At 37.4% G+C, this 26198-nt stretch overlaps 1 protein-coding gene across 2 annotated transcripts; it reads right to left on the minus strand.

Moving 5' to 3' along the window:
- Nucleotides 1-3373: 3373 nt before the first annotated feature.
- s100pbp (S100P binding protein) lies at nucleotides 3374-22528 on the minus strand. 2 transcript variants are annotated; one of them, XR_015752147.1, is made up of 6 exons: nucleotides 21794-22528; nucleotides 19815-19945; nucleotides 19119-19213; nucleotides 17587-17965; nucleotides 8031-8130; nucleotides 6705-6742 (listed from the first exon to the last, which is right to left on the minus strand). XR_015752147.1 is itself a non-coding variant. In XM_043717636.2 (5 exons), exons 1-5 carry the CDS (start codon nucleotides 22232-22234, stop codon nucleotides 6616-6618), a joined length of 894 nt encoding a protein of 297 aa, XP_043573571.2. In that variant the 5' UTR covers nucleotides 22235-22528; the 3' UTR covers nucleotides 3374-6615. The 2 variants fall into 2 exon arrangements, 1 of the variants encoding a protein (XP_043573571.2); XM_043717636.2 differs by lacking the exon at nucleotides 17587-17965 and having other exon boundaries at nucleotides 3374-6742.
- Nucleotides 22529-26198: the final 3670 nt, after the last annotated feature.

Here is a 26198-nt window from a genome sequence, read left to right on the forward strand (position 1 = left end):
GGCTGGATGGCTGGTTTGCAATGCAGAGTGACACCAAGACCATACCTGAGGTTATCATGAAGATCCCACCTTCTTGATCTCACCCCTCATTGGACAGCAAACCTATTGCCCTCTGACAATGGCAGTTGCTGCCAGATTTGCTAAAATATTGGAATTTCAGCTCTTCATTTAGTAAAAATTAAAGCAGCAGAGTCAAAGCAACTGAGGATGTTTCCAAGAACTCTAAAAGAGGATTACTACGTTAGCATTATGATTTTCAAAGAAAAGTGATTTATCTGATGGTGTCACTGACAAAACCAGCACTTATCCCATCCCTAATTGCCTTTGAAAAAGGTGGTGGTGAGATGACTACTTCAACCACTTGGTGTTGGTACACCCACATCATTGTTGCTTGGTCAAAATCCTGGTCAATGAAGAAACAGCAATAAAGTTGCAAGTCATGATTCTACGTGGCAATGCTCCATTAGTGAAATGATGCTAAGTATTCTGTAATACAAGATATTCACACATATATGGTTCAGGAGGTAGATTACAAACACATCTGATACAAAATTTTAAAAAGCATTTGAAAACAAGATCAAATTGTTTTTCCTCAAATAAATTTAATTCACACTTCACTGTAAACTAGTGAGAAATATTTAAATGTAAAATGAGTTGGGCACAAACAGAACATCGGAACCATCTGCAATAAGAGTTGGCTGATGTTCAGATATCTTTGGATCATTAAAGATAATAACAATGAGAAGCAAAGATGAATTAAGCAGGACTATGTTTAAATGTAAACAAAGTGATAAGGGTTTTTGTGAGTATCTCAAAGCAAAACCGAAGTGCAGTGTCTCTGTGGAATGAAGGTGCCAACTTTGCAGAATAAAAGATGCTGAATAAATACTTTTGGCACTATAAGTAACTAAGGAGACCATTAAGAGGATTAATATGCCTCAAGGATCATAGAAGTCTAGGCTGTTCAATCCTATTATGTAAAAGACGTTGCTGAGAAAACAGCACTTACTAAATATGATTTTCAAAATGCTTTGGCAAGAGAAATTGTACAAAATTTGTTGAGAAGCAAATACTTCATTATGTTTTTAAAGGGGAGAAGAAAGAGTAGCCAGCTAATTGTAGACCAATCAATCACATATTGGTTATAGAAAAACTGTTAAAGAACAAAAGAGGAAAAGCAAAGGTTTCCAAATAAGGAAAAGTCTATTTACTGGATATTAAAAATTTCAAAATATGCTTCAGAAAGCACCAAGTAGGAGACTAAGGAGTAGGGCTATTTGATTCAAAGCAAAGCAATAACATAGGTCGAGGCAAACTACAGGACAAAAAGAGGAATAAAAAAAGAACTGAAAGAACTGCGGATGCTGTAAATCCGAAACAAAAGCAGAAATTGCTGGAAAGGGTCAGCAGGTCTGGCAGCAACTGTGAGGAGAAGTCAGAGTTAATGTTTCAGGTCCGGTGACCTTTCCTAAGAGCAGTCCTGAGGAAGGGTCACTGGACAAGGAATAAGTGCATGCGTTTTTTGGACTGTCAAGCATTAACTAGGTGTACATAATCTATATACATTCCCAACAGAACATATTTTGCGCCCATTACATAAATGAACTTGACAGGGGCATGGAGGGAACATCAAAATTTGCTCGAGTGTTATGGTAAACTAATAAAAATACAAAACAAGAAAACAAAAGGAACTGCAGATGTTGAAGATCTAAAACAAAAATAGGAATTGCTGGCAAAACTCAGCAGGTCTGGCATCTGAGAAGAGAAAGCAGAGTTAATGTTTTGAATTGAGTGGGGGCAGACACACAAAGACAGACCATAATTAACATTTTCCCTAAACCTAGTCATCTTTCAGTACTATTGTCACTAGAACTGGAACAAAGAAATCTAGGGTGCAGATTTTTAAAAGGATCAGATAAAGAAATATGAAATCTCAATTATATAAAGGAGCGCAGAATACAACAGCAAGTGGCAAAGAGGAATCCATAAACAGTGCTGGTTAGACAATAATTGGAACATTGCAGTTTTAAGCACTGATTATTGAAAAATACTGCAGCCATGAAAATATACAACATTAGTTGACCAGGAATGACAAAGATATCTATGGCAAAATTGAAAAATGAGGCTTGCAACTGAAATTGAGAGGCTAGCTAATATAAATATTTAAAATCATTAAATGCTTTAAGAATACAGTGGTTAGTTCCATTGGAAAGTGAAACAATTACATGTGGATACAAATCTAGGATCAGTACAAGAAGCAAGAACGTAATTAAATAACCCAGGGGTTATTAGAATAAGGGCTAAGTACATTGCACAAGCAACGGACAATAAAGCTGATTCAATCACATTTTGAGTGTTGAATAAAATAATCATGAAAACACTGAATGAGGAAGAGTGTTGAAAGGTATGATTGAAGAAGGTTGTTGATCATTTGAGTCGGTGTCGGGAATAACCTCCTTCTGTACTTCAATGTCTGAGATCGTTTGACAGATTCTGGAGATGGAAAATTAAGTACCTAAGCTTGATGCATAGATAATTTATTGCTGTGTTATATGCTTCCATTTTGAAGATGCATTGATATTTGATCCTTTTGTAAATGTAAAAATATTGGCATGAAGGTCAAGAAAATCCAAACATGAATTTAATTAACAAAACAAAATTGAGCAATTTGCAAACATATTATAAGTTATGAACTCTCAGAGGGCTAGCATGATTACATTCTGTATGTGAATTGAAATATTTTACATTTTTACTAACGATTGTACATAATGTAAAATTCTACAAATGTATGAACATATTTTGAAAATAAAAATTATGATACTAAATTGTGGAGAATCTATTTAGATTTTTTAGATATCATGAAATGAAATATATCCTCCCTCTAGTTAAAATTCATTATTATAATTAAGCATTTTAACTCAAGTATATGAGTTGCTGCTTCTTTAATAGATTGGGATTTATGTTGTCAATGTAATTTGAGGATGTGTAAAATATAGGATACAAAACAGCAAGAGTGTTAAAACACCTCTTCCAAAACTGACAGGTTTGTTAGTCACCCCTCGATTATAAAACATCTCTCAAATGAACAGAGTAATGATGTGATTACTACTGATGTGATATTTCATAAGGGATTTATTTTAGCAACACCAATCTGCTTGATAATGATTTACTACACAGAATTCTAATTCAACTTAAAACAGAGTGAACATGTCATTTGCATTACATACTAAATGTTTCAAACTACCTGCATATAACATCTGCTAATGTTAATTGTAATACAAAGGAGCAAAAGTGATTTTCAAAATTCTAGTCAGGAAGGAACTACTTTAAAATTGATGAAGTATTTTTGAAGTGTAAAGATGACATCCACATTGCACACAGCAAGATCCCAAAAAATAGACAAATAACCAAATCATGTGCATGAGGAACCGAAGCATTAGTTAGAACTGAAGGGTTTCTAATTGCAACAACAGTTTCATGGCACTAACTTCATCTGGAGAAAGAATGGGAATAAAACTAAAATTTGCATTCACAGAAGCATTGTCTGTGACCATGATCTTATGAAGAATTGCCATTACATTTATAGTACTCCTTCTCCATCAACCGGGTGAAGAAGAAATTTCACAAAGTGCACTGACACGAGGTTGCAGTACTTCAGTGCAAGAAACCCATTATCATGACAGTTTTCCTACAACTGCCTTTGGAAGAAGTTGCAATCTCACATTTATGCACTTACTCCTTTCTTTTTATTGATAAAAGCAACCCAATCATTTAGAAATAGTACAGTCTTGGTTATACTGCTGCTTACATAAAATATCACAAGTAGTAAGAATTTCTTAGCATTGTGCATTTTCATAAATGAAAAGGATAGCACACCAGCAGTACCCACATATACAATCTGTCAGACTGAACTTATTGCAAAATGTATTGAGCATAACCAGAGAAATGTCAATAAACAAAGTTAAAAAATACATAGCTAGTAAATGGTAGAAATAAGTTTTTAATTGACTTTTGTAGCACAAATCTACAATAATGACAAAAGAGAACTTTACGGTAATGGAAGACCTCAATGATACAACTTTTCATCATGACATGTTCTGTTGGTCAAATGGTGTTTTCAATGAGATGCAATTTTGCTTTCAATAGCCTGAGGGATTCAGGCAACCAAATGGTTTTTGGAAGCTGATTTAGAATTTCTAGTCATGAAAACATTTCCTCAACAGTTTAAACTATTAAGCAATAAGTAGCTGTTAAGTGAAGACCATAACATTCCATTTCAGACTAGAATCCTCAATCTGCTTGTGGGAACCAGGCTGCTTTGGCACAATAAGGGGCAACCTATAAAGCAGAACTATAGGAGACCTCAGGCACACTCATTAAACACAAATTTACTTGTTATTTACATGCAATTCAGAAGATCAGTAGTTTACACGCATTGCATTATTAGATGGTTTTGCAAAATCTGGTGATCCTATCCCTTTCTTTCATCATAACCATTTGGCATGTGTGACTAAAATGGCCTGCCTACATAGATATTACCACAAACCTGTTCCTTATTGCCCTCTCTGCAATGCTACTGCTTAGGAGGCAAAGACTCATCCACTTGCTGAGGGAGGAAATTCCTCATCCAGATAAAACTATCAAGAAAGTGAACTCTGGTAAGCTAAAATATCAAAAGAGGCTGATTTGGATTTGGGAAGCAGGACATAGATTCAGTTATCATGAGCCTGTGGGATGCAACAATCAGACATGCAATTCATTCCTCAAATGTCGGGTTCAGTAATGTATCACTATTACTGCATCATCCAAATATATTACACCAATACTTTGTGGGTACCATTGTAAATCTTGTAAGTTAACATGATGCAATTTCCAATTGTACAATATGATAATGCAATATTGAGGCTATTTAATAATTGATATGACAGGCATGCTTACACTTAAAATGCTGTTATGCTAATACGCATTTTGAATCTGGTTTGATTCGCAGTAGTGTCTCCAATGACCTGAATTATACCCGAGTAAATGCATATTAGTTCAATACCATTTGACAGTCTGAAACAGATTGAACCTAACCGAGACATTACATCATAATCTTTGTGTTAACATGAAGCAAAACCACATCACATCAATGCAACAGTTGTATTAAAAATATGAACTGAATAGATGAATATAGAAAGAAAAGAAACTTATCACACAAAATAGCTTTGAGATGACTGAACAAATATATAACACAGGTAAACTATTACATTAACAGCAAGCATCATTCACATTAATTGCATACCATTTAAACTCTGTAGTAATAAGTGAGGGGATCAATTAGTTGTAGTTAGTTAAAGTGCTTAATGTGGAAATACAAAAGGATTTAATAGCCTATTAAAGAACAAATTAAACACTTTTGACAATTCAAGATCAAAAAATGCCTGATAGAATTCCAAAAAAGGCATGAATATGCTTTGCTGAACAACTACGTTTTCCTACTGGAGCTTGGATGTAAATTGAGCACATCTGCAAAGTTTGTTTTACTGTAGAGTAAATCAGTTATGTAATATACCAACACTAGTACACACCATCAGGTTCAAGAATATCTTCAAAATCATATTCATTTTCAATGCATGTCTGGTACCTATATGATTAATATTATTGATTGTTACTTGACACTGACAGCAAGACATGGAAGGCCAGGGGTTTCAGCTCGTTGCAGTTTGGAATAATTTTCCTTTAATTATTACTGTGTGAAATTTAAAAAGTCACTAAATATAACTTGTACTTCTAGCGTTTTATCTCAAACAGAAATAAAGATATATGGATGAAATCTCCATTTTAATTTTTGAACTTCTAGTTTCAAAGGCAGACAGAAAACTTTGTTGCAACAGTTTCCTCTCTATAATATTTAATAGTAAAAAAAAGCTAAACTACTAAAGAACCAAAATTAATTACACTCCATTGCTAGTTATTTATTTCAAATGGCTGCAAAAAAAAACTTCCAAGTCTGCAGAATAAAAACAAATCAAACTAAAGCTCTGCTTCTCAATACTCAGGAGTTGGATTAAATTTCTAAAATGAAGCATTTCCAGTTAGAAACATTAATAATTGACTTCAGAGTCTGCAAGTTTACAGAATAATTTCAGAGTACAGTCCTGTATTACAGCCATGACCACTGAAAGTGTAACATTTCTCACTGGCTACTGAATTTTGGCAGGCACAAATTAAATATTTAATTTCATGATTGTGCAATCGACCACAAGAATAAAATGACAACAAATCATGTTTACTGTTTTTTGTATGATTTTATGCTGTCAATGAAACTATTTTAGAGACCAATAGCATTGTCTGCTCCAAGCATAATCTAAGAAAGACATGTAATCTTTTCCAACTCTTATTGAACAAAGATACCTCCACCAACCTCTTCCAGATATTCAGTAGCATTTTCCAGCAAAAATGAAAACCTCCACTAAGAAATTTCTCTCACAAGCAGAAGACTTTGTTGTAATGGACTATATACACACTCAAATATCCCAACAGTAATTCAGACGTCTAACCCGCACAAAATGAACCTTCAAATGTTGTAATATGTCAGAAGAGCACAACTGATTCTGACAGTGCATTCTGTGACTAAAGTACAGGACTGCACCTAAAGTGATCTGGCGTTCCACTGAAACGGCAAAACCGCCCATTGCTGTTGGCCCATTCGTAGAGATTAAGCTTGCAGAATGAACTTGCATTCCTCCTACAGTAATTTCTGAGAAGAAGAAAAGTGTTGTAATGTTAAAACAAATCCTGCTGCACATCATTCACTGTAAGAAACATGCAACAAGTCATAAAATAATTTTTCCAAGTACAAGTCAGTTTTGAGTTTTCTTTGGAATGAAACAATGACTTGTGTAGGAATACTTGAATTGAAAAGCGATCACTCCAAATTTTACAGACTTTGGTGTATAAACTGAAAAATGTGATATTGACCCATCTCAACATCTCTCCTTTCAGGTTGCCAGTCTCTGTTTCTTCTTTCATTTCTTTCATTCCTCAATATTCACTATTGTTATGCTATTTAATAGCTAAAGTATAGAGCAACACAAGAGAACAAAAAAAACCCAAGATTTAAAAAATCTACAGGTGTCCAGGATTGGTTAAGAGTCATAGAAAGTAAATAAAACTGTTCAAAAAGCAGATGGGATCCTTAGTTTTATAAAAAAGTAGAGGCATTGAAAAAACTCCAATATCTTTTCAGCAATGTGGAAACCAATAAGAAACATCTCTACTGCAGTGTTATTTAAAGTTTAAGCAGGCACATCACCTCTTCTTAGGTTTTTATATTCTATCCCTAGTGATAAAGTCAATTTTTTCACCAGATTTTCTTGTAGCCCTGAGATGAGGGTTTTAAATGTCCTGAAACGCCAATCCTTTTTGCACTTACATTCAGTACTGTCAAAACCCATCCATTCTGAATGAACTTCGGGTTTTTTTTCCCAACAAAATGTATCAACTCATGATTACTGAAATTGAATTCCATTTGTAACATTTTCAACAATTCACCCAATTTAAATCAATACCCTTTTGGTCTTTTAAAGATTGAAATACATTACCAATTTTAGCAGGAACTACAAACTTTGACAGCAGCCCTTCCAAGTCAGCATCTAAATTATTGATATGTACAATGCACAAAAGATGCCATCAATCCAAAACATACTTTATCCCAAGTAAGTTTATTTTCTCACTCTTGTCCAGTTTGTTGCCAGGTTTCCATTAATGCTATAAAGTTTAGACTTGTAGGAAAATAATTGCTTCTGGCTTTTCCAGCTTAGAAACTACACTCTGCAACATTACAATCCATTACTGGAGAGAAGAGTGGCCAATGTGTCTTGTCCCAGGAATGGGAGGTCACTTAGAATTTTGTAATGTTCCAACTCAATAACTCATTTAATGAAAGCTTTATTAAATTAACTGGCAAACAAAGCAGTGAGCCAGGAGCAAACACGGAACAAAAATTAAAAAGGGGAAAAAAAAACACTTTTTATTTTTGGGTTTACCTAGTTGTGAGATCTGATGGGTGCTGCCAAGTACTTGAATAATTTCTGTATTCTCTATCAGCCACCTGATCCATGAGGCACAGCAACTCTTGCATTGGACCTGCAAAATAATACATTTAAAGAGCACATTGGTAAAATATTCAGTTTTTAAATTTCAACATGCTGCACTCTGACATGGAGACTTTAATTTTTGTACAAGTTGTTTTGTATTACAAGCATTCACAGAAAATTGATTACACTGGACAGTCTCTGATTAAACCAGGAGTGTCCAAACTGTGGCCTGTGAACCCCATGTCCCTTAAATTTCAATCAATTCAGTCCTACTGTATAATGTTTGCAGTAGATTATGATGCTTAAATTTTGTAGATCATGAAAAGGCTGACTCAGCATCACTGCCTCATTTGGTGGACAAATCCCAAATTAAATAGTAAACATGTGTATTACAAATCCATACAGGGCTGTATACTTTCAAGGAGTTATGATATTGCTGTATTCCTGATGAAGGGCTTTTGCCCGAAATGTCGATTTTACTGCTCCTCAGATGCTGCCTGAACTGCTGCGCTTTTCCAGCACCACTCTAATCTAGAATCTAGTTTCCAGCATCTGCAGTCATTGTTTTTACCTATATAGGCTGAACAGGCTGGGACTGTTTTCCGTGGAGCGTCAGAGGTTTATAGAGGTTTACAAAATTTTGTGGGGCATGGATAGGATAAATAGACAATGTCTTTTCCCTGGGGTCGGGGAGTCCAGAACTAGAGGGCATAGGTTTAGGGTGAGAGGGGAAAGATATAAAAGAGACCCAAGGGGCAACTTTTTCACACAGCGGGTAGTATGTGTATGGAATGAGCTGCCAGAGGAAGTGATGGAGGCTGGTACAATTGCAACATTTAAATGGGTATATGAATAGGAAGGGTTTGGAGGGATATGAGCTGGGTGCTGGAAGGCGAGACTAGATTACATTGGGATATCTGGTAGACATGGACGGACTGGACAGAAGGATCTGTTTCCGTGCTGTACATCTCCATGGCTCTCTATGACTCTGTGACTCTATGTGCAGTTTATGCATATATATTAACATAATTAATTTTTATGTTTGGATTTTGAACTAGTGGCATGTGGATTTAGGCCTGTATTTATAGAGCAGAATTAATGACTAACTTTTCAGTATTTCTGAAGCCATGAATTTGTTTAAAAAAACTGAGAGAGAGGGAGTCCCTGGCATGATAATGCAAATTTATTTTCATTGGCAGAGCTTTAGGAGTGGATAGAATAAACATCGAGGAGCATTAGCTTGCTTTCAGTTTAGAAGGTTCTGTGTTTCTTTTTGCTAAGGGAATAACACATAGTTTGGGAAGCTTTTTGTTTCAGTTTGCAGAGGCCCTGATTGTAGTTCAATGTTAGGAACAGGTTCTCCTAGGGAAAGAAATTAATTTTGAATTGTTAAGAAATAGGTTACCTCAATTTCAGGGTTTTATTGTGAAGGATCAAGACCTACAGTGGTGGTTAGAACCATAAAGGGATTACTTGAAGCTAAGAAAGTCTAAGCTTAGTTGTGTGACAAATCAGGGAAGAAGCTATCAAAATCTCAAGACTGAGAATTAAAATAAACAGTTAAATCAAACCTATCAATATGAAAAAGAAGGGGCTATCTCCGGTGATTGAGTACTGATGGTGTTAGGATAGATAGAATTACATTGTTTACTTTTGTGTTTTGAAATCTTTCACATTTAATCATATGGAAAAAAGCTTGGTTTATTCTATTGTATCTTTTCTTTTGTGTAATAAACTTCTTTTTTGTAGTTAAATTCAGATCTGCAGCATTGCATGCTTTTGCTTCAGTGAAAGACCACCCAGTAAAACAAAAATAAAATATGATTTTCAAACCAGATTTCAGCCTTCAATCTGGTTTGTCTAGTAATAACATCAGCTAGGAACAATCTTCAGCAATCTTGCAGGATTTAAATTGGATTTAAGAAGTATCTATGTCTTTCTTTATAAAGTAACAGCTATGCTGGTGGTTCTGATCATAAAATGGCTGCAATGTGGTAAAGTCTATTGCATAAAATTTAAGTATTGCTCAGTGTTTTCTTGTAGTGTAAAATATAATGGTAGATTATTTGAAATCTTTGACAAAAACTAAACCGTGGGAGTTAGCAGATAAATTGAAAGTGGAAGTAAAAGCAGGATCTCACAAGGAAGAAATGTTTTAAATAATTATTAGATATTTAGAATTGGTCAAAAGGAAACGTAAAATTGGAATGCCACAGCCAGAATTAGCTGAGATAGTTTGAAATGAAAAGACTTGAGTTAGAAGAAAATTGGGTAATAGAAATTGAGCAAAAAGAAAACAGATAAAGATGAAAAGTGAAGAGAAAGAAGAGAGTAATGGAATTATTTTGTAAAAAAAAAAACTTGAACTCCAAAGAAATGGGAAACTGAGAGAACATGAGTTTGCCAAAGAAACTCTTACAGATAATAAGGAAGGAGGAGATAGCATCTTGGATGATGGTACTGATTCCAATGAGTGATTTGATCCAACAAAGAATCAGCACCTAATACCGAAAATGATTAAGATGGAGTCAAAAAGTATCTTACCCTCATTTTAGAAGGGAGTTGGGCAGAAAGTGGCTGAGAAATGATTGGACCTTAATTTTTCCAAGACCATTCTCAATTTTTTCCCCTGACCTGAGAGATCTAAGCCACTGATCCCACAGTGCTTTTGTCCCATCCAAACTCCATAAATGTCAGATTAACTGTTCCTCTTGTAGTGCAAAAATTTAATTGATAAGCTTCAAGCATAAGTTTATAAGCACAGACAAATACAGATGGCTGATGGTCACATGGAAATCTACAAGGAAATTAGATGAATAGAAAATCTGTGGATGAAAGAGATATTTTTTTTTGAAAAGAGACAGAAGGTCACCAAAGTAATAAAGACAGGAACTAAAAACTGATATAAATAACGTGACATATAAGAAGACTAGACATACCAAAGTTAAATGCAAGGTAGATCGCAAGTGCAGAAATGTTTAAGGAATCTTCAAAAAAAGGGAGGCATCAGGAAAGGATGTAGGTAATAAAACTGAGGTAGCAGTACAGACAGAAGATAGTTCCTTGGAACGTACTTTGAAGGGAAAATTGGTTGGAAATTCTTCTTCAAAATTGATAAGGAAAATTAGACTACTGGAGGTTCTGAGTATTTTATTTATTTCAAAAGGGGAGGTATTTCCTTGTGCTTTGGTTCAAAGAGGTAAACAAACAAAGATATTGAGACACTGGAGAAAGCCAGGGACTAATGCTGGCTGATGATACTATTTACCTGACAGAGGGGTTAATGAAAGACAAAATATTAACTGGAAGTATACATGGAGGTTACAAACAAGTCACATTATAGAGAGTTAAATTAAAGAGTGATTTAGTAAATGGAGACATAGTGGAAATAATGAAGCCATGCTGACTCTGCTTGATGAAATTATTTGTAAAAAAGATATTTCTAGGTGAACTGATATTATACTTTATATTAGACTCTAGCATTTTCCCAATAACTGATGTTAAGCTAACTGAGCTATAGTATTTGTCTCCTCTTTTTAAATAAAAAAGTGTGACACTGGCAGTTTTCCAATCCTCTAGGGCTTTTCCAGAATCTAAGGATTCTGGGAAGATTACTACCAGTGCGTCTACTATCTCTATAGCTATTTCTTCTAATATCCTAGAATTTATCCCATCAGGCACAAGGAACTTATTGGTCTTTTGCCCAGTAGTTTCCCTAGCATTTTTTCTCAAGTAATAGTCATTGTACTTATTTTCTTTCCTTCTTACTCATTAATTATTTAGTAATTTTGAATAGTATTAGTGTCTTCTACCATGAAGATTTGATGCAAAGTATTTATTCGTGTTCTCTACCATTTCTTGGTTCCCCAATATTATGTCCCCAGCCTCGTTCTCTAAGGGGTCTTTGTTAACTTTGGTCACACTCTTTATTTTTAGTATATTTAAATAAGTTGCCACCTGTCTTGATATTCCTTGCAAGTTTACACTCAAAAGATATCTTCATTGTTTTTTGGGTTATATTTTGTTTGTTTTTTAAATTTTCCCAATCCTCTGACATACCACCAATCTTTGTCACATTGTATATTTTTTCTTTCAACTTGATCCTACCTGAAACTTCCCTGGTTAACTCTGATTGGCTATCTCCTCTCCAGAAATCTTCTTTCTCACTGGATACATCTATCAGCTATGAAATATTTTCTTAAATGTCTGCCATTTTTCCTCAACTATCTTTACTGCTAATCTCCTTTTCCCAAAGCTTTTCAGCTAGTTCTGGCATGAAACATTTGTAATGATGAAGGGCTTTTGCCCGAAACGTCGATCTTACTGCTCCTCGGATGCTGCCTGAACTGCTGTGCTTTTCCAGCACCACTCTTATCTAGACCCTGTTCAGCCTATATTCCAACAGTGGCCTAACCAATGTCCTATACAGCCGCAACATGACCTCCCAATTCCTGTACTCAATACTCTGATCAATAAAGGAAAGCATACCAAACGCCTTCTTCACTATCCTATCAACCTGCGACTCCACTTTCAAGGAGTTATGAACCTGCACTCCAAAGTCTCTTTGTTCAGCAACACTCTCTAGGACCTTACCATTAAGTGTGCAAGTCCTGCTAAGATTTGCTTTCCGAAAATGCAGCACCTCGCATTTATCTGAATTAAACTCCATCTGCTACTTCTCAGCCCATTGGCCCATCTGGTCAAGATCCTGTTATAATCTGAGGTAACCTTCTTCGCTATCCACTACACCTCCAATTTTGATGTCATCTGAAAACTTACTTACTGTACCTCTTATGCTCACATCCAAATCATTTATGTAAATGACAAAAAGTAGAGGACCCAGCACCGATCCTTGTGGCACTCCACTGGTCACAGGCCTCCAGTCTGAAAAACAACCCTCCACTACCATAGATTCCTGAAGAAGGGCCTGTGCCCGAAACGTCGAATCTCCTGTTCCCTGGATGCTGCCTGACCTGCTGTGCTGTTCCAGCAATAAAGTTTCAACTTTGATCTCCAGCATCTGCAGACCTCACTTTCTCCTCCACTACCATACTCTGTCTTCTACATACACATGTTTAAGCATGAAATGTTTCCCCAAGATGCCTTACTGCATTTAAAATGATCAGCTGAGAGGGTTGGAACAGTCACAATTTCACCCCACTCAAATATTATGTGGGATAAGATCCATATAAACAGAGAACTAGCCTCATTACGAGCTGAAGGTGGTAAAAGAAAAGTCAAAACAGTCAAGCTGGTGAATATTCCATTCTCTAGTTAAGAGTAAGTTGCATCCTTAAAGGCACCAGATCTTACCTCATTAATTTAAATTTACAGAAGTGTTCCAAAGAATGCCTACAGTCAAATAAATACAAGGCTGTTTAAAAAAAAACTTTGTTCAGTCTCAGTTCATTCAGAATTCTGTTGCTTGCTTATTTTGATATGCCAGCAAACAAAGTACTGTTGCAGTAAATATATAGATCCCAAATCTATCCACCACAGCCTACCTACTTATGCCACACAAAAAACGTCACCTCACCCAGGACATGGCTGCCACCCGCTTCAATTTTCTACACACCCCATGTACCTTGCTGTGTGTCTGGACTCTGTCCACAAAATCAAACCAATTAGAACAATCCAGATGATAAAATCTGAATATAGAGGAACCTCGATTATCCAGCATTTGATTAACCGAATTGTGGATTGTCTGAACAAGACCTCAAGGTCCCGGTGCTTGGCTAACTATGTTACCTGGAATTCAATTAACCAAACGAAATACTCCCCACTCGAATCGAGGTTCCTCTGTATTATTACAGATGTGCGCTATGATCAAGTTGTGCAAAATACTAAACATAATCAGATGATCTTCATCAGATATTTAAACCTTTTCACCCCTCTGTTGCAATCTATGCTCATTTTGCTTAGCCAATATGTTACTCAGGAGTGCAGACCTGACTGCAGACAACAGTGGAGGATTAGAGTTTGCGCGAGTGGGTAAAGGGCACAGACCCGAAGACAGCAGTGGAGGATAAGAAAGGTGAGTGGGTGGGAGGGCAGCACAGACCTGGTTAGAGACAACAGCAGCATAAGGTGGAGTAAGCTCAATTTTGAAAAAAAAAGTAAAAATTAAACTCACATGAGTTGATTGGCTGGTGAGTAGAGCAGCTTTTTCCCTTTCCCCAAAGTTGGGCATTAATATAAAGAGGAGATAAAATATTTTTGAAAGATAACTAGGGTGAGTAAAACATTTAAATGAACATCCCTAAACTTAAGAGGATGCCATTAGAAAAGGAGTGAGTAGCTGGCTGGTCTTTTCAAAATAAAAGTTTTGTTTTCTTCTAGGTAGAAGAATGCCAGGGAAATTCTGGCTTTACAGATGCACTGCTGTGAAATTTGGCAATCCCAGGACATTTCTTGTGTTCCCAGTTAAAACTGACTTAAGCAGCATAGGAATTGCAGTACCTCAAGGTAGGGTTTAGGATTTTGAGCACAATCGGCCATCACTGCACATATACCTAAAGTCTGGAGCTTTATTGATAACACTTTTATAGATGTAGTCATTTCACAACTTAAAAGTCTGCAAGGAGGAGTAGTGCAGGAGTACTGAGTACATCTAATTCTCCAACCAGTACTTGGTTCATTTGGGGAAGGTAAACACTAGTCGAGTGTGTGTTGCTGGGAAACCCAGCAGGTCAGGCAGCATCCGAGGAGCAGGAGAATCAATGTTTTGGGCATAAGCCCTTCATCAAGAATTACTAAGTTTATGGCATCTCAGCTGTTCAGGTGCACAAGAGATTCACAAAAACGACTGAAAGAGTAATGATAGCTGTTCAATAGTTAAGGGAGCAGACTGGCATTTCTGGGGTCACATATACAAACCTAGGATGTTATATTGATGCCTGGTGGCAAGGTCAAGGATTTTATTGAATGGCTACAGAGCACCCAGAGAGGGAGGGGTGGGGTAAGAAGGGATGGTGATGCAAGGTATGATTTTAGATTTTAAGATTTAGATTTTATTGTCAAGTACAGAAGTACAGGAGTACAGTGAAAAGTGTATAATGTCACCACACACAGCCTCAGGCATGTGGGCCAAATATCTCAATGAATGACTGACAGACCACACCCAACTGCCTCAGACTGTCTGCAGTAGGCAACATGCTGATTTGTGCTCAACCAGCCTATGCAAAACTCAGAAGCTAGGGCCCAGTGCCAGATGTGATTCTGCTATTAGACAACATTTAGTCATTCAGACTATGCTAAGATTTATCCTGAAAGTGAAATGGGGCTCTCTATTCGTATAATTTGTAAGTCATAAAAGCTACATATATTCATACAGAGGACTCTGCCAAGCCCTGCTGAACAATGGGCTACCTTCAAAGAGGAGATGGTTTTGGTATTGTCAAGTTACATCTGTCAATTGGGAAATGTAGGACAAACAAATCTAGACTTTCAAGTGACAAAGGTTATAGAAATTAAGAAAAAAAAAAGTGTGTTTATGACAGATATCTGGCAGTAAATGCAGTTGAGAACCAAGCCTAATAAAAAAAGGTTCAGGAGAAAAAGCAAATACAAAAAGCAAAAAGAGAGATTATATTTTAAAAAGGCTAATATAAAAGGAAATCCCAAAGCCTTCTATAAGTAGATCAAAGGTAAGAGGAAGAGTAGAGTGATTAGGACTGAAAAAGGGGTTCACTATTGGAGGTAGGAGGCATTGCAGAGATTTTGAACGAATACTTTGCATTGGTCTTTACCCATGAGGCAAATACTACACAGGTCATGGTGACAGAGGAGGAAACTCAGTCACTAGAAAAGGTTTAAAATCAATAAGCTCCAGGTATTGGATAAGCTGTCAGGTACTTAGACTTGATGAGAACCAGATGAGATGCAATCAATCAATGATACTGAACGAAATGAGTGGAAATTGCAGAAGAAGTGGTAATATTCTTTTTCTCATCTCTGGATTTGGGGCTGATGTTAAAGGATTGGAGAATTGCAAAGATTATGCCTTTGTTTGAGAAAGTATTTTTTAAAAATTGGCCCAGCAATTATAGATCAGTCAGTTTAACTTTCGTGCTGGGGAAACTTTAAGAAACAATTATTTGTGATAGAATTAATAGTCTCATAGAAAACTGGAAAAAAATGTTGATGTGGCGTAAGCAGATGTCCAAAAGATATTTTCTATGATGCCACAAATAGGCTTAAGGAATCTTATAGGTCATGGAATAGGAGGACAGTAGCAATGTGTATACAAAATTATCTGAGGGATAGGAAGCAGTGTAAAGGTTGATTAATATGTTTCAGGTTAGAACATGGTTTGCAGCAAGTTTCCCAGGGGTCAGTATTGAAATCCTTGCTTTGCCTCATATACATTTATGATCGAGACTTGTGTGCAGGGAACAATTTCAAAACCTGTGGATGACATAAAACGTAGGAGAACTGTAAACAGTGAGGGGAAGGACAGTATAAACTTCAAAAGGTCATTGACATACTGGTGGAATGGGTGGATTGGTGACAAAGTTTAAGGCAAACTGTAAGGCGATGTGCTTTAATACAAAGAACATGTAGAGACGGTATAAACTAGCAGAACTATTAGAATAAGTGTGCAGGAGCCCAGAAACCTGTGTACACATGTACAGAATTAATTTAAAAAAGTGGTAGGATCAGAAGGGAAATCTGTTAATAAGACAAAGACAGGCAGGAGGCTGGAAGAACAGTCTCAAGCAGCATCAGAAGGTGGAGAAGTTGACTTTTCGGGTGGAACTCCTCTTCAGGATTTGTTAATAAAGCACATGGCATTCTAGACTCCATAGAGACCGAGTGTACGAAAGGAGGGAGATTATGATAAACTTATTTAAGAGACTTGTTCAGCCTCAGCTGGAGCTTTGTGTATAGTCTCAAATCACACTGTAGGAAGGATGTGAATGCATTGCAGAGTATACAGGGAAGCTTTCAGAGGTGAATTAATTCAATTACGATAGTTTTCAACTTCATGAGGGGTGTGGGAAGAGCTCGTAGACAGAAACTGTTTTCATTCATAAATGGATCAAGAACTGGAGGAAACAGTTTTGAAGACATTTTCAAATGAAGCAAATGAGAGGTGAGAAAGAATGCTTTCACTCAGGGCCTAGTTACGGTCTGGAATGTACTGTCTGGAGATGTGGTGGAGGAGGCAGGTTCAATTCAGGCAATCAAGAGGAAATTGGGTTATTAATTGGAAATGTTACAGGAAAAAGTAGGAGACTTGCATTATGCTAAAAAGGTTAGTCGGCCAGCAAAGATAGGCTGGGATGAATAGCTTTATTTTGCACTATACCACTTCTGTGATACTGTAGGACAACATCCTGACAAAGTCAACCTGCCTATTTTGAGGTTAATCAGTTAACTAAAATTGACAGTTCACAGATCCAGCTGCATCTCCATGCTCATCATGATCCAATCAATTAACACCCTCCTCTCAAGTCGTATGAATTGATATTAGGGGCTCAAGTGGTAGTGGTGGTGTTCTTACCTCGGGCCAAGAGTCCGGGGTTCAAATCTCACCTGTTCCAGAGGGCTGTAATAACATCTCTGAACAGGCCGATGAGAAAATATCATCCCTTTCAAAGCTCATCCTAGTCCTATCGAGTGCAATATGAAAAGATCTGAGTTTGTGTCTCTTTTTCAGCGATTTCAGGTTCTGTACTGGCAAGTGCTGCTTGAATTGTTGGAGAGCTACATTGCCAAAACCTATTCCATTGTTCCTATCACAGATCTGTTCATCATTTTCTTCCTTATGCTTCCAAACCAAACAGCTTCATAACGCAGCAGTAGATGCAAGTGGGGAGAGTGAGAGTATTAAGTTGCAGCTGTTTCATGTTAAACAGGACTGGACAGTGGGGAATTGCTGACTGTCAACAGAAAGCAAGACATTGCATAAGAACTGTTTAATTGTCAAGAAAACAATTTAAATTATCAGACTTTGGAACTTCAACATGGTCAAACAGGTTTCCAAATGTATGCACTAAATAATAATTATCTATAATGTTTGCACATTCTTTGCAGGTTTATTTCTCTAATCTATCGCACTGGCTGATAGCCAATCGACTACACCAAGCAATTTAATTGTACAATTTTTATTCCTTAGCTCAAGACAACTAGATTCTGTCCTTCAACTCTCTGGGACATTTTCCTTTTCCAGCCCTGCAAAACACCTCTGCTGAGTTTGCTTAAAACCTCTCCAGTAGTACTGGCATAATGGCCCACAGGAACTTGGTCCCAGCTCTGTTTGGATGAAACCATCCAGTTTGTAGTGGCAACCTACACCCTCAAAAGCCAATGCAGTGTCTAAGGCATTCCCTTCTGTATCATCTTTCCAGCCACGCATTCATTGTTTTATCTTCCCATTTCAGTACTTGCTTATGCTTGAGATTGTGAGTAATCCAAAGATTATGTTTCAGTTCTCGATTGCTATTTTGTAATAAGCTCCCTAAATTCTGACGAGTGGACCATACCATCTGGCTGATCATTCTCCAAAACAAAAGTCCAACTCCACAGTGGACTGTTGCTATGCACCTGCTTAGACCCCTGAATTTAAACAATAATTGTTCCATTTCATTTAGATACTGGGGCAGAGATTGAGATTCCCTCAATTCACCAAACTGCTAATGTTCTGTTCAAGATGTACTTTGGCCATGTTACATTTTAAAAGAACTAGAAAGTCCAAAAAAGCTCACAGGAAAAGGAAAACAGAACACAGGAGATAAATGTACGTGGACAATATTTCAAAAGAATTGGACTTACTCTTCTGTGCAATGAAACTAAACCAAATTACACAGAATGTGTTTGATGTCACTATCTGTAAAGAAACCTTTTTCCGACACAGTTTAAATTAATTACAAACCAAGGTGACTTTACAAATAGAAGTAAGCAAATTTTTCTGTGCCCTCTGGATTTTTTTCTCTCTTCAATGTTGTAGCATTTATAGTTCACATAATAGAAAATGATTCAAAACTCCAAAGCATTTCTTGAATTCAGACCTTATTTCAGATTTTCATAAGTTACCTTGAATCCTTTGACCATTGTTTATATGGTGTGAAACGAGTCGAAGGTACAAATTCTTCCGTCGTTCTATCTCTTCATCAGACATCCAAATCATTCTGAAAAAAAGAGGGAGAAAAGAAACTTTAAATCACTTAATAATGTGTCCACATTTCAATTAGTTTGAAAACATTCCAAAGAAACATTCCAGACAATGTGCGCATCTGTAGAAATCATGTGTCCTATTGCTCTTACACATCAAAATATAGAGGCACCATGAATGCTGAGCTTGGTATACAGCAATGCTCCCACCTACAGGCTGCACTGAATAATGAATTTAATGGATAATGGCATGCAAACTAAATTGGACAGACATTGATATGCAGAAATGGTTAGCAAAATAGCATTTTCTCGACAGTTCCAGGCCTCATGAAATGTTCAGTGAGTAATGTAATTGAGGCCATGCTAACGACATTCAACAAACAACTGTTGTGCATGTTTAAAGGTAATGTCAACATAGTTTTACCAGACTATAGGACTGCATGAGACAGACATAAAGATGGGATTAATGTCAGGGAGAGGTCGAGTACTGAAATCATAAATGGAAAGTGTTAGAATCTTGACCATCATTATATAATAGTCAAATAACGTGTTGCAGGTAAGATGTGACAATTATAACCAGCAAATATTTGCACTCAAGTTAATTGTGTCACTGCTTACCTTGTACTCTGCCTGGTTTCTTCATGCTCTGATGTTTTTATGTCTGGATTATGTATCTGCAAATTCTTTTTGACAAGTTCTACATTACGCTGCTTGCGCCTTCTGGCTTTCGATTTAGATGATGATCGCGTCTTTGCCATAAAGGAAACAAAATCTCCATAAGCACACACAATACAACTAAAATAAGAGCTTCAGCGACAATCAACTGAGGGGATGAGACCGAAAGAGTTACTGATTTTCAAATTCATAATCTGAATTATTCACCCAATTAAGTACCTCCAGTGACTGAAGGACTATACAAATAGTGTACCAACCACCATGTCGTATGCAAATTTCGGGGAAAAAACCTGGAAAGAATATGCTCAGAGACCAAAAAGTATTTTAAAAGCAATAGGGATCTCATCAAATCCTGTAGACTGGTGCTATTGAAGTACGTTTCCATAGTATTTCTTTCCGTCAACCCAGAACATTCATGTTTGTCAGTCTGTGAGAGAGATTTTGAAGGGGATTAGTTTCAGCTAGTAAAATTATATGTTGACAATTCATATTTTTGTTTGCTTGTGGTTAAATAGATTTATTTGTAATTAATGATAGTTTGTGTTAAGTACAGAGACCTGATCAGTGTTTCCTACTAGACAGCCCTACAAGCTGCTAAACTGGAGACTTGAGTAATTTGATTAAATCTTTAACTTCTGTGATGACCCTGGAAGAAGTGGGTTCGAATATGATTTTCCACAATGAATTGTGACAAGACTAATTCATGGAAGGTGAGCTTTATTTGTAGGAAGACAAACTGGGCTGGTTAAGCTAGTATCCATTGGAGCCTGGAAAGAGACAACTTGATTGAAACTTAGAAGATCCTGAGGGACCTTAACAGGGTGGTGCAGAAAGGCTGTTTCCTCTTGTAGGAGAATCAGAAACTATAGGTCCCTGTGAATTAATAAGGTATTATACATTTAAAACAGAGATGAGAAGAATATTTTTCTGGAAGTCAAATATTTTTCTGGAACTCAGTCTTAAAAAAAGATGTTGAAAGCAGAGCTCACTGATATTTTTAACAGAGATGTGATCTTGCTGAGTAACTGGTTGAAAAGTTTGCAGAAACAAGCAGCAATTCGATCAGCCGTAATCTTATTGAATGATGGAGCGGACTTGAGGGCTCAAATGGCCCATTTCTGTTCCTAATTCATACTGGTGTGTACTCAAATTACCACAAAATGCTTAACATGAGAAAGCGTATAGAAGAGAGTAGGGTTAAACTATTGAAGCAAGTGAAGAAGAATGTCAGCATGCTTAATATGTATTGTGTGTTACATAATAAACAAAATTTTAAACTTTCCATAATCATTCATCAGGAATACAAATGATTTAGAACATTGAACATTCCAGCGCAGTACAGGCCCTTAGCCCCTGGTGTTGCGCCGACCTGTGAAATCAATCTGAAGTCCACCTAACCTACACTATTCCATTCTCGTCCATATACCTATCCAATGACCATTTAAATGCCCTTAAAGTTGGCGAGTCTACTACTATTACAGGCAATGTGTTTCACGCCCTTACTACACTCTGAATAAAGAAACTACCTTTGACATCTGTCCTATATCTATCACTCCTCAATTTAAAGCCATGTCCCCTCATGCTAGCCATCACCATCCAAGAAAAAGGCTCTCACTGTCCACCCTAACTGTCTGATTATCTTATATGTCTAAATTGTATTTTTAATATTAAAGACAGACTACCTTAGTTTAGGGTCTGATAGTTTTGGCTTTAAGTGCAAATCCAATCAAATTGGAGTCAAAGTCATCCATCATTCATCCAATGATTGTTAAACTAGTGATCGATTTAGAATACAGTCTCACACTGTAGATTGATACATGGCTAACTGTATGTTCATGTCTCTTTGATTACTTCAGCTGTGCTACACAAACTCATTGAAAATCTCACACAATGACATGAGAAAAGCATTATGGAATGCTTACCTTTCGTTTCTTGACTGCATTGCCACCGTGCACAGAAAAGCTGACATTTTCTTTCACCTTAGCATCTTTGGCCTTTTCTCCAAAAAATGTTATGACTCTTTCAGAAAACTTTTGCTCACACATTAATTTATTGTGATCTTTCAGCAAATTTGGTGAGTGGCTCGTTGACTTAGCTACGAGTGTCTTGCCCTGATCTGCTCCATTTCCTGTATGGTTCCTTTCATCAACTTTTCCATTTGCAGAAATTGGTGCTTGGCTGAACAAAGCAAATTCCTCATGTGATAGGTGATAAGTCTGATTTGCTTTTTCCATGTCACCACTTTCATGAACACAACTGAAATTATGCTGTTCAGGGTTGAGACTTGGATTAGCTTCTTGCTCCACCTGCAGTACAGTGAAATCTGTTGATGAGACATCACAAAGAACTAGTCTGCATTTCATCAATAACAAGGTAGCTTCCCGGTCAATTTAATGTAATTGGAGAGAGACAAATAGAGTATAAATGTTTGTGACAATCTGCTGTAAGTGTTTTATCGACTAATTTTATTTGCATCACATTTCCAAACCGGTGAAATGGCAGTATCAATATTATCCTCATCTGATTCCTGAAGATTCACATTTATTTCCTCAGATGTAAGACCTGGTCCACTGTTACCCCATCAACCAAACTGACCAAGGGATTTGGATTAAAGAGAGGATAATGGATTAAACATGACTAATTGATGCCAAAACCTGGATCAGCCATGATTGAATTACACACATCCAAATAACCTACTTCTGCTCCTCAATTGTCTTTTCAGACCTGCTCCTTGATTCAATAACATCTTGGCTGAACTGTGGGTGTTCCAAATTCCACATTTTTTTCCAAACCACTTTTTTTTTCTTTATTTGTGCTTGAACATGTCATTGGATAACATATAACACTGAAAATTTATTTACATTGACGGTCTACAAAGTGTTTTCTTGTTTCTGATGAAAACTATTACACAAAACTAGATAAACAAGCTAATTATCCTAACTTAATTGTCACTTCTACCATTTAATATATCCAAACCTTACGACTGATGAACATACCAATCTCGATCAAATTAAGTTGCCTCAGCTAAATTTTTTTTGAAATACAAAGACAGAGACTATTATAGGCAAAGTTTAAAAAGACACAAAATTCTGTAGAATTTAACTGGCTTTGACATTATTGGAAATACAAAATGTAAGTCATTACTAATTTACACTTCTTCATGTAATCCTGTAAATTTAACTATTATGACAGCAATGTCACTGTGAAAACCTTGTTGCAACAAACATTACACTGAAATGAAGTTCCACATTCTGATTTACCTCGATAACCCTAATTCCTCTGCCTAACAAGAATCTATTTTGCCCTGAAAAACATTCAATGGCTCGGTCTCCGGAGATAGAGAATTGCACAATTACACAGCCCTCAGAAATAATTTCCCTCATTTCTGTCCGATAAGAGCAAATCATAATTTTAAAACATTGTGGTGAGTCCAGATCTAAAGTACAAAGGGAACTAACCTTTCCATGTCTACCTTATAAAATCCCAAATGGACTTGGCAGCCAAGTCACCTCGCACTCTTAGAAACTCGAGTGGAAACAAGCCTGGTCAATTCAAATTTTCTTGATAAGACAACTTGCTCATTCTATGTATAAATCTAGCAAAACTTCCCTGAAATGCCACCAACGTAATTCCTTAAACAAGGAGACCAAACTTACATTACTCAAGATGTCACCAATGTATCATGTAACTGAAGATAACATCCTCACATTTATGTTTGAATTTTCTTGACATAAAGAATACCATTCTATTAGCTTTCTTAATCACTTTCTGTACCTACATAATAACTTGTAACTCATGCATTAAAACACCTACATCCTACCATATCTCAGAGCTCCGCAGTTGTTCTGTTAAATAATATTGCCTTTCATTCTTCCTACCAAAGTGAACAACTTCACATTTTCCCATGTTATACTATATCTACCAGATTTTTGTCCATTCACTTAAGGATGCAGGCCAAAAAATGTATGTATTTCATCTTCACAACATTCTCTCCTACTTATTTTTGAGTCACCTGCAAATTTAGCCATCATACCTTTGTTGCCCTCAGCTAAGTCATAATCACACTGTTAAAAAAATTGATGGCCATCCCAGACCCTGCAGGACACCACTCATCACTGCCTACAAATGTTACAAGGTTCCACTCCTTCACAATGTTTTCTACTAACCTTTTATCCATACTAATACATTACCACTTACACAAGAAGCTTCTACTTTATGCAATGGTTGAACAGTGCAACAGGATTCTGGAGTTGAATGATCTCTCTCATTGAACACATACAATAACAAAGAAATCACAGGGTGGAATTACAGCAGGAAATAACTCAATCTACCAAGTCTGTGCTGTTTCTTTTCTAAGAACAGTTCAGTTTGTCGTCATAGAAGGCAAACAATCCCACCACTGCTTATCATTGATGTAGCATTCTTTGGGTTACTGTTTGTGGCCCACTAACTTGGACAAAAATATTACCTGGTCAGTCATGTCTGCTAGCTCCAACATCTGACTTATTTGTACTATCTACTTAGAATTTACTCCAGCTGGCAACATCTAAGAGTGGGGCTCTGTGTATTTCAGATGACTGAGTCACCAATACTGCATGGATCAGTGCCCTCAGTACTCTGCAACCACCTTCATCTACACCCTCCAAACCCTGGTTCCATGACCATTCACTCTCAGGAAGTGTACATGTGCTTCAGGAGCTCAGACGTTGATGGTTTGACACAACTGGGATTTGACATATGCTAATCTCAAAAGCTCAGTTTGTTCCATATTCAAAATTTGTACATTTTTCCTCACCAATCATCCCAGCAGCACCTACACCTATAATAGGATCATTAGCCACCATTTCTGCCACCTCCAGCAAGATGCCACCGCCAGATACACATTCTCCTCTCCTCACTGGTCAGCTGTCCGCAAGGACCATTCCATCCCTGACATCCTGACCCACTCCTCTTTCCACTCCCAACACATCCCTGTGGCACCTTGCCCTGCAACCACAGAAGGTGTAACACCTGTCTGTTTACTTCCTCCCTCCTCAGTAGCCTAGGCCCCACACTCACCTTGCAGGTGAAGCAACACTTTACCTGCACTTCACTCAATATGGTCTACTGCAGTCAGTGCTCACAATGTCATCTCCTCTACATTGAGGAAACAAAGAAGGAGTGAATGCTTCACAGAACAACTACATTCTTGCACAAAAAAGACCCTGAGCTTCCAGCTGCCTGCCACTTCAACACACCACATCCAAAGTTTCATCTGCACTTCCACACATTATTTACTATATCCGTTGCTCCCGATGCTGTTTCCTCTACACTGGGGAGACTGGACACCTTCTCTCAGAGCACTTTAAAGAACATCTCTGGGACACCCGCACCAATCAACCCCACTGCCCCGTGGCCGAACCTTTCAACTCCCCCTCCCACTCTGCTGAGAACATGTGGGATGGGTCTCCTCCACTGTTACTCCCTCACCACCCGATGCCTGAAGGAATAACGCCTCATCTTCTGCCTGGGGACCCTCCAACTCCATGGCATCAATGTGGACTTCACCAGTTTCCTCACTTCCCCTTTCCCCACCTAACCCCAGTACCAACCTTCCAGCTCATTACCGCCCTCATGATCTGTCCCACCTGTCAATCTTTCTTCCAACCTATCACCTTTAACCCCACCTCCATTCACTTATTGCATTCTCAGCTACCTTCTCCCTAGCCCTACCCCCTCCCAATTTATCTCTCCATCCCAGAGGCTCCCAGCCTCATTCCTGATGAAGAGCTTTTGCCCGAAACATCAATTTTTCTGCTCCTTAGATGCTGCCTGACCTGCTGTGTTTTTCCAGCACCACTCTAATCTTGACTTCCACCTTATTCCTTGGCCAACATCTGTCTCAGTTCTGCTGCAGTGGTCCAGCGAAGCTCAGCACAAGCTTTCCCCATGTCTTTCTCCCAATCCCCCCACACCAGACCTTGTCATCACATGGACTGCTACCCCACACAATCCATTAGCAGCCATTCATTCTCCGAGACTGACCTTTATCCACACCTTTCTCCGTCCAACTTTTTTCTCTCTCTCCCTGGATTCCACCTCCACCTCTCGTTTACTCCTTCTCCCTCTCCCCATCCATCTTTTGCATAAATACTCGCTATCATCGGTTCTAAACGTTAACTCGCATTTCTCTCCACAAGTGCTGTCAGACCTGCTGAGTTTTTTCAGCAATTTCTGTTTTCGTTTCTGATTTCCAACATCTGCAGTTCTTTTATATATATAAAATGTTTTCATTTCTGCTCCAAAACTCTTTTCTTTCATAGGTGAACTAGCTTATCACTGTCAGCC

Source organism: Chiloscyllium plagiosum, unplaced genomic scaffold (genome assembly GCF_037043375.1).
Source record: "Chiloscyllium plagiosum isolate Xiang-an unplaced genomic scaffold, Cpla_swu_hap1 HiC_scaffold_30, whole genome shotgun sequence".
NCBI lineage: Eukaryota > Metazoa > Chordata > Chondrichthyes > Orectolobiformes > Hemiscylliidae > Chiloscyllium > Chiloscyllium plagiosum.